Source organism: Lytechinus pictus, chromosome 5, assembly GCF_037042905.1.
Source record: "Lytechinus pictus isolate F3 Inbred chromosome 5, Lp3.0, whole genome shotgun sequence".
In the NCBI taxonomy this organism is placed as follows: domain Eukaryota; kingdom Metazoa; phylum Echinodermata; class Echinoidea; order Temnopleuroida; family Toxopneustidae; genus Lytechinus; species Lytechinus pictus.
In genome coordinates this window covers 52,214,207-52,231,738 of record NC_087249.1, presented here as the reverse complement: position 1 = coordinate 52,231,738, position 17,532 = coordinate 52,214,207, and the positions used below count along the sequence as shown (strand labels likewise).

Here is a 17,532-nt window from a genome sequence, read left to right as displayed (position 1 = left end):
TAATCCGTACGATTATAATAGTAGGGATGAGCGAGAAGAACGAGCAATGACGTCAAATGGTCAAGCAAGAGTTCACCTGGTGAGGACATGGCGAAAACATATTTATTTGGGATAAAGACCGACCGACCGCAGACAGAATCTGACCTCGTACAAGGTCACCCTGGAGGTCGCACGCGACTCTGTTGAGCTTCTGTTTCGTAGTCTAAAACTTCAGGCTTCTAATATACAAACTTACAATATTGGTTATTGCATGCATGTAGTATACATGTATATATATATCTCTTATTTGGGAATGTATCCCCCATAGGCATGCTCCCCCATTGATGCCATACATTTCAATAGAATTTGTACCGATGACAACTACCTTAGTCTCTCAGCCAGTTTTTAATAACTTAGAATTGCATTTTTGTGATTTCTCTGTTGTTGGTAACAACAAACAAGTAACATTTAGCTGTAGTGGACAATCTTTATTGAGGCGCAGTTGGGATATTGTCAAGCCCCCCCCCCCCCCCTCCATCCCGCTCGAACAAGCGTTCCAATCCTCGAACGATGTATTGTTGCACTGATGCCCCGACTCCCTTCCATCATTCAGGGGTTGGGGGAGCGGAGGTAAATATTGCTGAATCATTCTTCACAGTTGTTTGCTCATGCACACTGCCCTGGTATGGTACGTTTATGTTCATTATCTGTACTGTACATGTGATTTCGATGCCCCAAGCAAAGTTGGATCCACTCGTCCTGCATGCGATAGTCTAATAACTTAACGAAACAAGAAAAAATCTCGAATAAGATTTAAAAAATGTCTTCTGCGAAGAGACAGAAGGTGGAACCTTCATGGAAAGACAGTGTAACCAAGAAAGGTGAATTTAAACGCCATGCATCGGTGTTCCGAAACTGGATAACAGCCGACGGGGAATTTCAGCCGGAGTCGGGCCGCTACCACCTCTACGTTTCCCTCGCCTGCCCGTGGGCCCACCGTACACTGATCTACCGCAAACTGAAGGGACTGGAGGATGTCATTGGAGTCACTGTGGTGGACTGGTTGCTCGGAGATAAAGGGTGGTTTTTCTCTGAAGATAAACCAAAGACGTCACTCGATACTGTGAACAACTGTAAATGTTTGAGGGAAGTTTATGAAATGGCTAGCCCTGACTACTCGGGACGTGTGTCGGTGCCAGTCCTGTGGGATAAGAAAAACAAGACCATCGTCAACAACGAGTCCTCTGAAATCATACGCATGCTCAACAATGAATTCAATTCCTTCTCGACCACCAAGGAACAACAAGAATTGGATCTCTGCTCTCCAGATCTTTTGAAAGATATTGATGAAATCAACTCCTGGATCTACGAGAACATCAACAATGGTGTTTACCGATGCGGGTTTGCAACAAGTCAGGAAGCTTACGATGAAGCTGCCGTCAAGCTCTTTGCCGCCCTTGATAGAGCCGAAGAAGTGCTGTCTAAATCCCGTTACCTTTGTGGAGATAAGATGACAGAAGCCGACATTCGACTCTTCACCACTCTCATAAGGTTCGATACGGTCTACGCCCACCATTTCAAGTGTAACAAGAAGCGGATCGTTGACTACCCGAATCTTTGGGGTTTCACCAGGGATATCTACCAGACTCCAGGAGTAAGTGAGACTGTAGATCAAGAACACATCCAGAAGCACTATAGACTAGACACATTCTGGAAAAAGAGGCCTATATAAATTTTAAGAAGCATTTTGGGGTAAAAGTTGGGAACTGGACTATTTCACACAATTCATATATGCTGAATCTGATAAGATCGGTTCCCAAGCTAATTTCTCATGTTTTGACCACCTAATTTGCATATACAAAATGGCTGCCAAATTGACAATTCAGAATATTATTTCGACAATGTTCTTTAATCATATTCGCTTTCACAGACATGAATACTGCAAAATCCTGCATACGCACGTGTACCTTTCGGGAAAACTTGTTATTTTTGTTTGCGGCTAATTAATTATGCAAATTTATGCATATTTTGGATCATTATGCTATAATTTGATAATTTCAGCTCAAATGTTTATATTTTTGGTACAAATAGCATTTAAATCATTATAAATAATTGTACGGCCCTTAGAATATGATATCACAGTGAATAATAATGTATATTATTGTTTTTGAATTTCTTATGTATTTCTTTGTATTTTGTACCTTTTGTTTTGTACATGTTTTGTTATGGGATCTGTCAAATTATTGATTATCAATGGCAGAAAATAATAATCTTCAATGATTTAATTATGTAATCACTTTTTTAAATTTTTTATTCGCATATATCCATGGGCATAAACAGATGCACCCACTCCCACACCCACATCTGCGTACAAAGGTAAACTCCTGCACGGAGGGCTTTCCCATTTAAAAGCACACTGGTGGAGATCCAACGAATTTCATGAACCTATCTGTATTCAAGGGAATGTCACTATTAATTGCTAAAATTTTTATTATAAAATGGTATCTTGAATTATGATATCAATCAATTTATTCATATTCACAATTTTAGATGATGAATTATTAAATTTGAATCATAATAGTACTGTAATTCTCAACTCCTAATAGTCAATCAGTTGCATTTAATATCCTTTGGAGTAGTTATGTTCCTGACCAACAGAATCTGATCACTCATACATGTATATATATTTAGTGTTTTTCTTCAGCAAAATGAAGTGAAAACAGTCTGCTGAAAATGAGATGTCCTGTGTTTCTCTCCATTACGCTTGTCAAATTGTCCCAATTTTGAAAAAAAAATCAGAACTGAACCCACATATAATTCATCAAATTTTTTATTTTGCCTACCAATTAGACCGTTTTCCGTGTTTTAAAAGCCAGACTGTGATGTTCTAAAGTTCCACAACGAATAAGTCACTGGATATCATTTTAATAACAATTTTTTTATCATTGGATTTCATTAACGGATTACATGTGTATCTCCATAATATATTTTTTCCAATGCAGTACTGCACCTAACCTATCTAGGATTGCCGCTTCATCTAACTTAGAGGCATCCAGCTTCCCCCAGCTTGATATACACCTTTACCTTAGGCGGCGGGTGTTGAATGATCAATGTCAGTTATCATCGATTTGGTGTTCCATTGGAAAGCTTGATTGATAGGGCAGCATCATATTATAAAAGTCATCTCTAATTGTTGAAATCAAACCAATTTAGTACAAGTATTCTGCGGAGGCAGTTCGTATCGAAGTCATCGTGTTTGTGTTCATGAGATATGTCCGATTCTCATGTCACAAATCCATAAACAAAACCTAAATTTTTGTCTTGAGAGAGAATCTGCTGTCTAACCAGTTGTTGTTCCAGGTGTTAAAATGCTCGAAGTGCACCTTTTCAATACCACAGTGAATTGCCTAATGTCTTCTAGGCCGTTTATCGAACTTCTAATATTCACACATCTTCATATCTTCATAAGATAGACTATTTCAAATTGATAACGAAGATATATTTCAGAGGATGGTGGGTTCCTGGCATGTTTGGCGTTCCTGCAGGTGATTATTAATCCACTTCTTTTGATCGGTATTAAACCCAACAGCATCCAATAGCTTACCCAGCTCTGATAGGCTGCATGCGAGTCTGAGATATCACCATCAAAGTCTAGGTCGAGAATTTCTTCGATTGTAGAGCCAGGATTTATCTTTCTATGAGGAAAGCAGTTGCCTAAGTTATGTTTGACTTGTTAACCGGTTTTGATACCTGAACATGTCATTCTTCTTGGGAGACTGACAGTCTGTTTTGGAATTGATGATTCTGCACTCCAATGGCAGGTTTCCTCTTACCTTGCCAATAGAGCTGTATGAAGCTGTATTCATCACTGGTATGCAGTCTCCTGTGACTACCCTTTGATATGGAGTTCCTTGGGAGTCTGTCCTTGTCCCTTGTTCTTCAAACTGTACATCACTCCTCTTGGCTCTATAATGTGGCAACATGGTCTTGGTATACACTTCTATGCTGATGACATCCAGCTTTATACCTCACTTTTGATTTTAAAGTTAAAGATACAGAGGTTCGTGCAGCTGCTGCTGTTGTTGGTGCTGCCATTGAGGATTCGATGTTGGATGAAGGTCAACTTCCTGGAGCTTAACAGTAAAAAGCGAAGTATCTTGTTTTGTCATCTCCATATATGCGTAATTATTATGACTACAACTCCAGTATTAATAGGTGAGGAAGCTACATATCTCAGTATGCAAGGCTAGATCTCTTGGCGTAGTCTTTGATATAACAATGAGCATGAAGAAACACACATCACATGTCTGCCAATCTACATATTTACCTCCTCCACAGAATTGCTGAGATCAGACATTGTCTTACATGCGGTGGTGCGGAAAATATCATCCATGACCGGATAACCTCTAGACCGGATTTCTGCAACTGTCTCCATGTTGGTTTACCTTCAACAGGCATTTCTAGCACTTTTTAACCATAGGACACACTGTGAAAATTAGTTCTGCATTGGGCAGGGACTGGGCTGGAAACCTTGTTTTCCCCATGTTTTTACCATGGAGTTAATCTATGTTTAGCCGCATGTTTTTTTATCATTTCCTCTTCTGTATTCAGTATCGTTCGTCAAAGAATCTTCCTAGGCAAGGACTGGATAGAAGCTGTGGTTTTCAGTTATCACTTTGATGGTTGACTTGGGAAAAATGTATCGTTGCCAAATAAATAAATAAATAAATCAGTAATGACCAAAAAAATTAGTAAGCGATCCAGTAATACAGACCCTTTGCATTTCTTACAAATTGTTCTTTGGTTAACTGCCATGGTCGCAGTTCTGATGGAGCTGAATCAAAGATATAATTTTGCTACAAGGATGTACTGCTACTTATATCCGATTAATAAATTGCACTGCGTAAATCATACGTTAAATTGATTATTAGATCTGTTATAAAAAACTAAATAACTTAAATTTCAAGAAATTTAAGTTCAGCATGATTACAGGTTTTCCAACTTCTAACTCTTCTTTTCTTACGGGTTCATTGAATTTGGTAATTGATTATAGGATCAGCATCAATGTTTTCATATTGGGCATGTCTAATATACCTTGCAAGTATATTACTTTCTTTATACAGGTGTGGGTGTGTGAGCATGTGTGTGTATTTGTTCCTGAGTACAATTAACAGTTGTGGCAAAGAAGTTTATCAAATGATTCTATCATTGAAGCTTAAAATTTGTCTGCCATTGATATTATTTTTTAAAGATCTCATATCAAACATATACAAAGCAAATGGCAGAAAATACAAGAACACAAAATAAATATCAAAGAACAATAAAATACATATAAAATTGACCGAGTATTATATATTTAAGGGCCAAACAATTATCACAATGATACAAATGCTATTTGTACCCAAAATAATAAACATTTTAAGTGTAATTATCAAATTATAGCATAATATTGCAAAATATGCATAAATTTGCATAAATAATTAGCTGGAAACAGAAATAACAAATTTTCCCGAATGGTACATGTTCAGTATGCAGGATTTTGCAGTATCCATATCGGTGAAAGCGATTCTTATAAAAGAATAGTGTAGAAATAAGATTATAAATTATCAATTTGGCAGCCATTTTTTAAATGCAAATTAGGTGGTCAAAACATGAAAAATTGGCTTGGGAACCGATCTTATCAGATTCAGCACATTCAAATTAGGTGAAATAGACCGGTTCCCAACTTTTACCCCAAAATGCTCCTTAAACTCAAGTTCTCCCCATATTGGTCTTGTCTACTACCAAGTGAGCCATAATAGCATCAACCCACATCGCATTGTGGCCATCGGTCCAGATATTGACTTCAATAGTCCTCACGGCAGAGATGTCCAATTCCAGAAATAGGTCGAGCACGTTTTCACATAATGTTTGTACTTTATCATCTTGAGATTGTCTTCAAAAGTGCAGACCATGATCAGACTTAATTAATGGTGACAGTACTTACAGACATTTTGATCATTCAATAAGAGACTTATTTGCTATATGATGTATATACTTGGTGTTCGATTTTTGTTTAAAAAACATAGTTATGTTTCTATATAATCATGTCATACATTTTATATCATAATAAAGATAATAATGAAGTTATAATACCAACATGATTTATAGGATCGCAAGGAGAAGATAGCCTTTAATGTAAAACAAGTCTCATTCTGAAATTTAGACTGGCACACTTATATGAATTGAAGAGTATAATGTCTACTCTATCAGCAGTGTATAGCTTTTAATATTTGATCTTTATATGATGCTGTGCGTTGTATAGTAACCATGGAAATTACTATTGGATGTCAAAGTTACCTTGATATTATAAATTTACTATTATTATTATTGTAATTATTATTATCATTATTATTATCATTATTATTTATACAACGGGGCACTATATCGTCATTAGTTATGTGTTTAAAATCTAGAATTTGAAAAGATCTTGTTTAGTGTGAGTCTATTATTGCATTGATTCCATTGAATGCATTACATTGAAATATTTGTTGTTTATTTTGTTTCCGAAGGTAAAAGATACTATAATATAAATATTATACTTGCGTCGTTTAAACCGCCTCCAAAATAGAGGTTAAAGTGAATAATGCCTTTAATCATATTCATTATCACATGCACGATGATTCTGCAACTTTGAAACAAATGTCCAATATCAGGGGAGCGTTTCATGAAAGGACTTGTCGGACGTTTTATCCGACAGCTACTATGGTAACGGTGACTCTCAGCCAATCATTATCAAGGAAAGTTGTAAGATCTGACAACTTGTCGGACGAAAATGTTGATGAAATGCTCCCCAGGACGAATCGATATGCATGTACACCCGAGTAGACCTCTATCAGAACTGATGGTGCAAATAAAATATTTGTACATTCCATCCATTGATATCATTGTACTGTCAAATTCAAAGTGCACACATATTACTAACGTTACGTTACTGTTTCAGATAAGCCATCTAGGGGACATGTTGTTTATATAAAATTGGTGTATGATTAGTATTTGATAACATTAATAACGGAATCCTTGATTGTGATTTGCTATTGAACATAATTACCATGATAGTTGCCATTGGGTGGTATTGCAAGAAGGTTTGAAATTAGATTGTTGCCACAAAGGTTTTTTTTTTTTTTTTTTGCTTGCAGCGGGCCCGGATCTCTTTCAATAATTATTTTTATACGGAATTTGAAATGAATTTGAAACGTTAAGAATGGAATTGCTAAAGAATAAAATACCTCAGTATGAAACGGAAATTGGTTGGAGATGTACAATGTCAAATGGTTTTCATGTTGTGTGGGCAGTGGCGTAACTACGGGGGGGGGGCATGGGGGGGCACGTGCCCCCCCCCAATCGGCTGGCAAAAAAAAAAAAAAAAAAAACGGGGAAAAGGAGAAAAAGAGGGAAAAGGAAGAGAAACGTAGTGGGGAAAGAAGAAATTGTTGTTCATTATAGTGTTATATTATATTATGTTATATAACATAAGAAGCATTTTTTCATAACTTTATGAAACATTATTTGCTTAATTGTGTCTTCATTGTTCCTGGTGCTCGCATAGACTGTTTAACGAGATATATAAACCTGCTGTACTAAAGCCTCCCGTTTTCAAATCAATATACAACAAAATAATATATTTCCTCGCAATTAGAGTTATTGTTTTAAGTAGTGACACATTCTTCTTTTTTGTGACTAATGAAAGTGATTGCCCTATTTTAAGGTCTTAATATAAAACATTTCATGTCCGTGCTAACGTTCGCATTAGTGGATTGGTGAGATTTCTGCTCTTCGTGAACTCCTAAAATCAGTCCTTAAAATGTCATTTTTCTGATCTAAATATCAAAAAATCATTTGGTTAGTGAAATACGTAGGGTCTAAGTGAATTCCTACAAACAAGCCTTAGAATGCCCCTCTTCAGATCTGAATTTCCTAGATTTTCAGCTCGCGCTTCGCGCTCGCAGTATTTGATTAATGAGATGCGTATGATAATCATGATTATAATGACTTCAAAAAGTGCTTCATGTGTTTATATGTAATTCTAACAAAATCAGCAAGCGCTTGGCACTCGCATTAGATGACTATGGTGAGATATGTATACTCTGACTTAATGGATTCCTAACTATAGTCCTTAAAATATCCATGTTTGGGGTCAATATATACAAAAATTTCAGCTCGCGCTTCGCGCTCGCATCATTTGGTTAGTCAAATACGTAGGGTTTTAGAGAATTCCTACAAACAAGCCTTAGAATGCCCCTCTTCAGGTCTAAATTTCCTGAATTTTCAGCTCGCGCTTTTGCGCTTGCAGTATTTGATTAGTAAGATGCGTATGATAATCATGACTACAAAAGGTGCTTCATGACTGTGTTTAGATGTAATTCTAACAATATCAGCAAAGGATGGCACTAGCATTAGATGACTATGGTGAGATAATTATACTCTTAATGGATTCTAAAATATAATCCTTAAAATTTCCTTGTTGAGGGTCAATATATACAAAAATTTAGCTTCGCGCTCGCATTGTTTGTTTAGCGAGACAGTTAAGTATCATGATTACAAATAATTTGCTTATAATGTCCATTTTCAGCTCTGAATATCATAAATTTTCAGCTCGCGCTCGCATTATTTAATCAGTGAGATACATATCCGTTTAATGGCACTGCATGTCCTTAAAATATCTCTATTAGGTCAGTATACCTGACAACTGAGCGCGCTTCGCGCGCTCCCTAAGTGACCCGAAATTTTTGCTGGTGCCCCCCCCCCCCCAATGCCGTGACCCACGGTACGCCACTGTGTGTGGGTATAACTCATAAGTAAATATTAGTTTGTTCTTAGTCTATTTACATATTGATCCGTCTTTAAGTGGTAAGAAAAATGAAAGAATGTGCCATGGTATATTCTCTCATTTGAAAAATACAAAAGCAAATTGAACTATTTTTCATATTTATGTGAGTCTATAGCTTAGCGATCGATCGAGTGGGTGTTTACTATAAAATAGGGTCAAATCGGGTCATATAGGGAAAAGAAGTGAGGGACGCTGCCAAGTCTAGATGCACAAGATTGGGAGATATTTAGGCTATACAGAGCCCTCTGAAGTTTATTGGAAAAGAAGTAGAGGAGATACCATTGATTGTGTGATAGTGGAACATTATTTAAAAATGCTTCAATGAATTTAGCAACAGGAAATGAGAAAGCCATTCAATACCAAAGAATCTGCACTGTGTTATTAACTTGTACTAAAATGAATGGCCTCGAAAGATTTTTATCATTTTGTTACTGTATCCTTCCTGAAAAATGGTTTCAGGTATGTCTGTTCCAGTATCCCTTGACAAATTTCCGTCAAACTTTGACAAATTTTTCAAGCTAGATGTTTCTTCTGTAAGAGCACAATCTTTTTATAATTAAGGATTTATTGAAAATACAATATTATTGATTTTATCATTAATATTTATACCGCCACACCCTCTGGCCTCTTCTATTTCGCTTTCCCCCCAAAAGTCTCACTCTTTATTATTCCATTCTCCCGCTCTTTGCAATTTCTCATTTCGACATTATCATTCCTCTCTCCTCCCCAGGGGCGGCGGAGCGAAGTTGAAAGTGGGGGGGGGGGGGCACAGGGAAAACAGGGCACCTTTTCCTTCGGAACCATCTTAAAACAAAGAAAAATGACGTATCTACAGCGTCGTAATGAGCCAAAAATGTTGAGGGGGCTGGATATGTTGTCATATCACACAAAATTTATAAGAAGCTGTGAGCGAGCGAAAATTTTGACATTTTTTAACGAAAATCCAATTTTGTAATATATATATTGACACATCATAATTCACCCTCCTCTCTTCCATTTTTTTTTCTTGGTTGTGATTTTTTTTAGGGGGTGGCAAGAGCCCCCAATCTGTACGCCACTGCTTATATACCCCACTCACATGACTCATGAAACTTAACACACGTAGGATTGTTTTTACAAGTTTTTTTCTTCGTCAGAAGTAAAAAAAAACATAAAAATGAAAATATTGTTTTCTTGTTTCAAAGGGGCACTCGTTAACATATAAAACGGGTCTTTCTCAGGCGAAAGGGGCACATAACATGTTCGTGAGGGGCACTTTTCTTGGGTAAAAGGGGGCACTGATACTAGAAAGGGCACCTATAAGAAGTAAGGGGGCACTTGCTCACACATAAAACGGGTCCTTCTAAGGTGAAAGGGGCACATAATACGTTTGAGAAGGGGCATTTTGGGAAATGTAAGCACTTATACGAGAAAGGGCACTTGGTAACACCTAAAACGGGTCCTCCTCAGGTGAAAGGTGCACAGTACACGTTCATGAGGGGCACTGATTCGAGAAAGGGCACTTACAAGAAGGCAAGGGGACATGTACTTGCTCACACAAAAAGGGTCCTCCTTCGGGCACAGAACGTGATCGTAAGGGGCATTTTTCTTGCATAAAAAGGGAACTTTTTCAGTGCATCAAAAAGTGGGGGCACTGTGCCCCCCCCCCAGGATCGCCGCCCCTGCGCCTCCCTCTATCCACTTAGCCTCGTTTCACCCTCTCCCTAGCTTGTTCTCCCTGCACATTGCGCATGGTGGGGGCATCTTTCTACACCCCTCACCCCCCCTCCCTCTCTCTCTCCGCTTCCTCTTTAGCTAACCATTTCGCCTTTGCCACACGCCCTCGCTTTATTTTCTGTTACTGGTTCATACATTTTTTTCCATCTGTCAAATAAAAGAATACATCAGAATGACTACAGTTTATTTCCCTCTTCTTTTCCTTGAATGTATTTTAATATAGACCTATATACTATGAATTGAGATGTAGGGCCTTTATTCTCGTATAGGTCATTCAATCATAGAAATACAATAGCTATAGAGACTGGAGAAGTGAATACGTAAATTACATGCCACACTCTAAAAAACAAATCAGTCAAAATGACTAGTTAATCGAGTCAGCTGGGTGCAACTGTTATTCTAATCATATTTCACTATTTTCTAGTCGTATTTTACTAGAGCAGAGTTATTTCTGACTAGAATATACGTCAGAAATGTGACTAGTCATATCAGTTGCACCCAGCCGACTAACTGATCTAGTCATTTTGACTGATAGGAGTGCACGTTATCCACCACAACACGTTGATATGAATGACAAGAAAAGAAACTCAAACAGGTATAACACTGAAAAGGTGGCTGATGGTGTCGCACAATATTTCTTTTAATTTAATCTTAAAAACTTGAACAATTTTATTTCACGTCTTATGCATTATTGACTGGTCCTCGCCATTGTAAAACTATTAATGATAAAGAGCTTCTCCATCATCAAATCTACAAGAAGTGTTGTGCTTGTTTGATTTTATTATATTTATTCGAATCAAGTTTTGGTCGGAGTGGATTTGGCCTTTAATAGGATCGAGTAACAGAGAATATAAAATCAATCATTCACAAAATAAAGAGTAAATACAAATCTATTCTGTACAAAAAGTTGCAATCAATTAAACATACATTATTTTGAGTTACATTTCTGATTCTACTTTTCTCTAAAAAAATGAAGAATACAAAATAAATTATGAATACAACTAAAAGGCAATCTGATTGCTATACTCCACGGTGCTCTTAAAATAATTTAATCCATTTTCTCTCACTGCCGTCTCTCTTTCCCTCCAGTATTACATTTTCTGTATGATCATAATCATACCCTATTCTCATAATCGCTTCAATAAAATATCGCCACATTCACACATGTGCTTGCATCAGTAGCGTACGCAGGATTTTTACAAGGGGGGGGGGGTTAAAGCTGAATGAAATGTTGCCAACCCCCCCCCCCCGAAAAAAAGTCTTTACCACCAACTTCAGGTCGTTTATTCCCCCCAAAAGAATTGATAAGCAAAAAAAAAAGTCTTCACCACAAATTTTACGTCGTTTCGTACCACCAAACATTTTGACAAGAAAAAAAGAAGAAAAAGAAAAAGAAAAAAGTCTTCAAACATATTTTAGGGGGGGGGTCGTATCAAAACAATTAAAGGGAGGTTTGAACCCCTGTAACCATCCCCTGCGTACGCTCCTGGTTTGCATATATTTGAAGTCAATAATGCAGTTCGACCATAAAGAGTAAATTGCTACAGAGTTCAGAAATCTTTTGTCTGAAAAGCACTAGCGAGACGGTTGAATACAATGGAGGCAGCCATTTTGTGAATGGAAGTTTTTCGTTTAAAATGGAAATGCGAAATGATAAGTATTAACCACAAAAACAACACCTTCCCTTCTCGCAATTGAAATGAAAACGATATTGGCAGTTTGGCACTCCTATATCATGTATATAGTCCTGAATGAATCTGTTATCGTAAAAATATATCGACAGGGAAAACATATGAAATACTACTGGCCTCTATGTTCTCTGTTTGCTTGTGGTAGAAAGGGATATATGAATTTGTCTGGTTTATGTTGGAAACAGGGGCGGTGCTAGACTATTTTGATAAGGGTCAAGATGTGGCGTAATTTTTCCCCCTTCCAATCACATGATTATTACCAAGAGTCTTTTCCTAAATTCTTCTTTCTTATTCAATTTCCCCCCTTTCTCCTCTAGTTCTAGTTTAATCAATACTTAGAGGTATAAAAAAAATCAAAGGGGATGATCGCCCCCAGCATCACCGCCCCTGGTATAGGGTAGGGTGAGTCACTGAAGATTGGAGAGTCATAAGAGATATCACTATGAATAATTGCAGAGTTGAAACTAAGTGAATTGATAGTCTAATGAATAGATAAAATTAACAAGTAATGTGAGATGAAAAGAAAATTAATAATGATTCAAAGTTGTCTATAGCAGAATACATTTAACCTTCGAGTAGAACTTCCCCATTCACAGTCCTATTTTGAAAAAAAAAACATTGCCATGAAAACACAAAAAACAACGAGTTCATATTAAAAAGGGTATATATAGGCCCTATCCTTTAAAAACGGAAGAACCGTCAAGGCAATTCACAACGGAGTAAATATACATTTCGAATTAATGATGGAACGTTATTCTACAATTTCAAAGTAAAAATGATGAAAAAAAATAGTTAATGCATAATATCTATGACAGCAATCGATTCCTAAAATGACGGCTCACTATTTTCTGTACAATGTCGTGATAAAAAGATATTCTATGTATTCTTTCACCGAGTTTCGCTTGTAACAGCAATCACTAGCGTACCTACGGGGGGGGCAGGGGGGGCACTCTGCCCCCCCCCTGACGAGATTTTGAAGACCTTTTTTTTTTTTTTTTTTTTTTTGCTTGTCAAATTTTTGGGCGGCCAATTTTGCCCCCCCTGTGAAAAATCCTAGGTACGCCACTGACAGCAATCGATTCCTAAAATGACGGCTCACTATTTTCTGTACAATGTCGTGATAAAAAGATATTCTATGTATTCTTTCACCGAGTTTCGCTTGTAATGTTTTATTGAATATTCTTAAAATAATTCACACATTTGAGATAACAATTGGTAACAATTATAGACTGCTTTTCAACTGATTTAATATATAGATAGGGCTATGAACAGATTTTTAGCTAGTACAATGTCAAGCCTAGGTAGCATAATCATAAGGGTATAGCAGTAAAATCCTCAAGATGTAGACCTATCTCGGACCTATCTACTTGGAAAATTTTACGTCTCTTCCATGTGGGCTATTAAAGTCCAGGTCGGGCCCAATGGCCACTATGCGATTCGGATTGATGTGTACGTGGCTCACTTGGTAGTGCTTCTGGATGTGTTCTTGATCTACAGTCTCACTTACTCCTGGAGTCTGGAAGATATCCCTGGTGAAACCCCAAAGATTCGGGTAGTCAACGATCCGCTTCTTGTTGCACTTGAAATGATGGGCGTAGACCGTATCGAACCTGACGAGAGTAGTGAAGAGTCGAATGTCGGCTTCTGTCATTCTATCTCCGCAAAGATATCGGGATTTAGACAACACTTCTTCGGCCCTGTCAAGGGCGGCAAACAGTTTAGGAGCAGCATCATCATAAGCTTCCTGACTGGTGGCGAAGCCACATTTGTAAACTCCAATGTTGATGTTCTCATAGATCCAGGAATTAACCTCATCAATATCTTTCAACAGATCTGGAGGGCACAGATCCAATTCTCCTTGTTCCTTGGTGGCGGAAAAGGCATTGAACTCCTTGTTGAACATCCTCATGATCTCGGCAGATTCATTGTTGACGATGGTTCTGTTCTTCTTATCCCAAAGTACGGGTACAGACACGCGACCGTTGTAACCCGGGCTTGCGAGCTCGTAAATCTCCCTCATATATTTGCAGTTGTTGACTGTATCGAGTGATGTCTTCGGTTTATCATTCGAAAAGAACCATCCTTTCTCTCCCATCAACCAATCTACCACCGTAACTCCAATGGTATCCTCCAGTCCCTTTAGTTTACGCGTTACGAGAGTTCGGGAAGCCCACGGGCATGCCAATGACACGTACAGATGATAACGGCTTTTCTCCGGCTGAAATTCTCCATCGGCCGTGATCCAGTTGCGAAATGCAGTCGTAGCCCCTTTATATTCGCCCTTTTCATTCGTCGGAACTGGCGATGTTTTCTGTTCCTTTTGATCAGACGACATGCTGTCACCAATTTCTGTAAAATTAGTGAATGTTGAGGATGTTGAGTAATAAACGACTCTGCGCGTCGTAAACAGAAAATCCAGAGTTGCATGAGATAGCCTCGGCCATACGTTAAACACTCTCATTCTGTAATATCATGCGTGTACATCAAAGTAATACGAGCATGCAACCCGAACACAGCTAGCAGCTATCCTTTCATGTCATCTGTCCATTCACTGTATTACAATTGACATAGCTCCGCAATGATGGTCTGTCTGCATGGAGAGACTATCTATAGAGCCTACCATTATCATCACATCCTGACGAGTGGCATAGCGAGGTTGACTGATAATAAAGGTCGGGTTATAATCAGAGGCGTCGATCCGGGCGGGGGGGGGGGGGGGGGGGCGATCGCCCCACCAATGAAAATATTGGGGGGGGGGCAAACATATCGTTTTGCCCCATGTTTGCCCCCCAACAATTCCGCATGTGCAAAAAATAGAATAAGATTGTAATGTTACACAGAAATCAAGCGAGATTTAGATACACAACTCGTTCTTTATTTAAAATCGTGCTCAAATTGTCCGCTTTTCAGATTGGAATATAATTTCTGTAGCAAAAACCCATACTTTTCATGATTAAAAAGGTGAATAGAATAGGTGTCCCGTTTTCAGTTCTAGACCTCAAAAGGAACTCCCGCTTCGATTTGCAATAATCTTTTGTTGGATATATATATATTGTTCTTTATTAAAAACGTCCATTAAACTGTCAATTTTTTCAGATCGAGATATCAAAATTTTCAGCTTGCGCTTCGCGCTCGCATCTAATGTTCTTTTAGATACTGATCTTAATCATTGGTACCAAAAATGCTTAGAATATCAAGCTTTCAGGTCAGAATATAAAGAAATTTCAGCTCGCTCTCCGCACTCGCATTATCTGTGTAGTGAGATATGACTCCTCATGAGTTACTGCAAACAGTCCTAAACAGGTACCTTTTTTCCTGCTTACAGGTCAGTATACTAAAAAAAATCAGCTCGCGCTTCGCGCTCGCTTTAATTTGTTAGTGAGATATATGTCTCTTTTTTCATTATATATATATATATATATATAGGCCTATGTGTGTGTGTGTGTGAGTTTGTTTGTTTTGTGTGATCAAGCGCCTTTGGAACGTTGATTCATGATTTGCCCCCCCCCCCAATCTGAAAAATGGATCGACGCCCCTGGGTTATTGGGTTTATTTTCTTACGAGGATGTACTTTCTACAGAGGGTTGGCTATCTAAGCTCGATGTAAACATTTCAGAGATGTCGGTCATTGTGGTTAATGCACCACTTGGGATCATAAGTATCATGTTTGATCAAAATCTTGCCTTGTGAATGGCAGCAGGGGGGGTCAGACATCTTGTCCCCCGGTCTTGTCCTACGACAAAGCGGTTTGTCAACACAAGAAAAGCATCACGTGATTCTGTAAACAAAAGAGATAGATACAGAAAATGAAAGACGGGAGAAATATCACTGTCCGACAAAGATTACTATACCAAATTGGTTACCATGGTTACTATACACAGGGGCGGATCCAGCCTTCGCCAATAGTGGGGGCCGGAATTTTTTCAGCCATATTTTCCCCGATCGGCCGCTCGAAGATGGTTTTTTTTTTGTTTCTGTAGTCCTAATAGTCACTTCTTAGTCTTGTTCTTATAAATCAACATGAATATGTAATATCATAATCCTTTTAATTAATGCGAGCGCGAAGCGCGAGCTAAATTTTTTTTGGAAATTTTATGTATTTTCTCCTAAAATTTGAACATTCTGGGCAATGTTTATCCTGAAAAAAGATGTGTATGCAACTAAATAATTACTACGAACGCAAAGCGCGTGCAGAAATGAACTGATAGAAAAGGTACCTGTTAAAGACTGCTTGCAGTTAGCCATGAAGACATTACATATTTTAAAAATCAAATAATGCGAGCGCGAGCTGAAATTTTTTGACATTTTTACCTACAGAACGGAAATTCTAAGCACTTTTGTAACTTAAACAGAATAGGTATATAACTAAACAATTGATTCGAGCGCGAAGAGCGAACGGAAAATTTCGAGATTTAGACCTACTGAACGAGACACTCTATTCATGTTTTGTAAATCATGAAAAGGATGAGTAAATGGGGATCTCCCTTGCATCAATAATGCGAGCGCAAAGCGCGAGCAGAAAATTTTTGATATTGTGATCTGAAACTGGATAATGATTTAAAAAGAGAACAAGTTGAGTATCTGAATAAACATGCACGCGCGTGTTTCATATTTAGACCTAGAATCTATAGGCATTCTACATACATCTTTTAACATGAAAATCAAAGCGAGCGCGAAGCGCGAGCTTAAACTATTTGATATTTTGACTGAAAAAAGAGTCAATATATGCTGGACATTTAAAGCACTTTTGTAATCATGAATAGGATGCATCAGTTAATATATTTTTAACCATTAATGCGCGCGCAAATCGCGAGCCAGATTTTTTTTATAAACTGTTGTAATCAGTATAGTCATACATTACTCGCCTATCAAAATGCGAGCGTGCAGCGCTAGCTGATACGTTTGACAATCAGACCTGAAAAGGGATATTTTGATAACTTTATGGAATACACGAAAATAATAGGTACCTGATACATCAAAGTTTGCGAGAAAATGTTAATATCCAGACCATAAAAACTGACATTTTTACAGAGCACTTTTTAAAAATCAATTTGTAAATCACACAAAATAATGAAAATTCGATTTCCGAGGTGAAATATGTTTTGTATATTGATTTCCAAACTTGATATTTAAGCTCCATATTGAACAAGATACGAAAATCAACTAACAGGCAATGCGAGCGCGTAGTGCGAGCGAAAATTTTATATAGTGGCATGAAAGATTCTTTTTATTTTCCAAGTCTTCCCCTCATCTTGTTTTATTCACTCGTCTTCCTCC

At 37.8% G+C, this 17,532-nt stretch overlaps 2 protein-coding genes across 2 annotated transcripts; one reads left to right on the top strand and one right to left on the bottom strand.

The window, feature by feature from the left end:
* The first annotated feature begins 631 nt into the window (after window positions 1-631).
* LOC129261101 (glutathionyl-hydroquinone reductase YqjG-like) lies at window positions 632-7,265 on the top strand. Its single transcript, XM_064099233.1, has 2 exons — window positions 632-1,670; window positions 5,759-7,265. The coding sequence occupies exons 1-2, from the start codon at window positions 800-802 to the stop codon at window positions 5,863-5,865; spliced, it is 978 nt and encodes a 325-aa protein (XP_063955303.1). The 5' UTR covers window positions 632-799; the 3' UTR covers window positions 5,866-7,265.
* Window positions 7,266-11,180: 3,915 nt separating this feature from the next.
* LOC129260109 (glutathionyl-hydroquinone reductase YqjG-like) lies at window positions 11,181-14,856 on the bottom strand. Its single transcript, XM_054898159.2, has one exon. It carries the CDS (start codon window positions 14,714-14,716, stop codon window positions 13,619-13,621), a length of 1,098 nt encoding a protein of 365 aa, XP_054754134.2. The 5' UTR covers window positions 14,717-14,856; the 3' UTR covers window positions 11,181-13,618.
* Window positions 14,857-17,532: the final 2,676 nt, after the last annotated feature.

Bases quoted from the DNA above. Each gene is read 5' to 3' on its own strand.
- LOC129261101 (XM_064099233.1), top strand. From the start codon at position 800: ATGTCTTCTGCGAAGAGACAGAAGGTGGAACCTTCATGGAAAGACAGT. The intron at 1,671-5,758 runs ACTATAGACTAG...TTGGTCTTGTCT, and splicing joins TCAAGAACACATCCAGAAGC to ACTACCAAGTGAGCCATAAT.
- LOC129260109 (XM_054898159.2), bottom strand. From the start codon at position 14,716: ATGAGAGTGTTTAACGTATGGCCGAGGCTATCTCATGCAACTCTGGAT.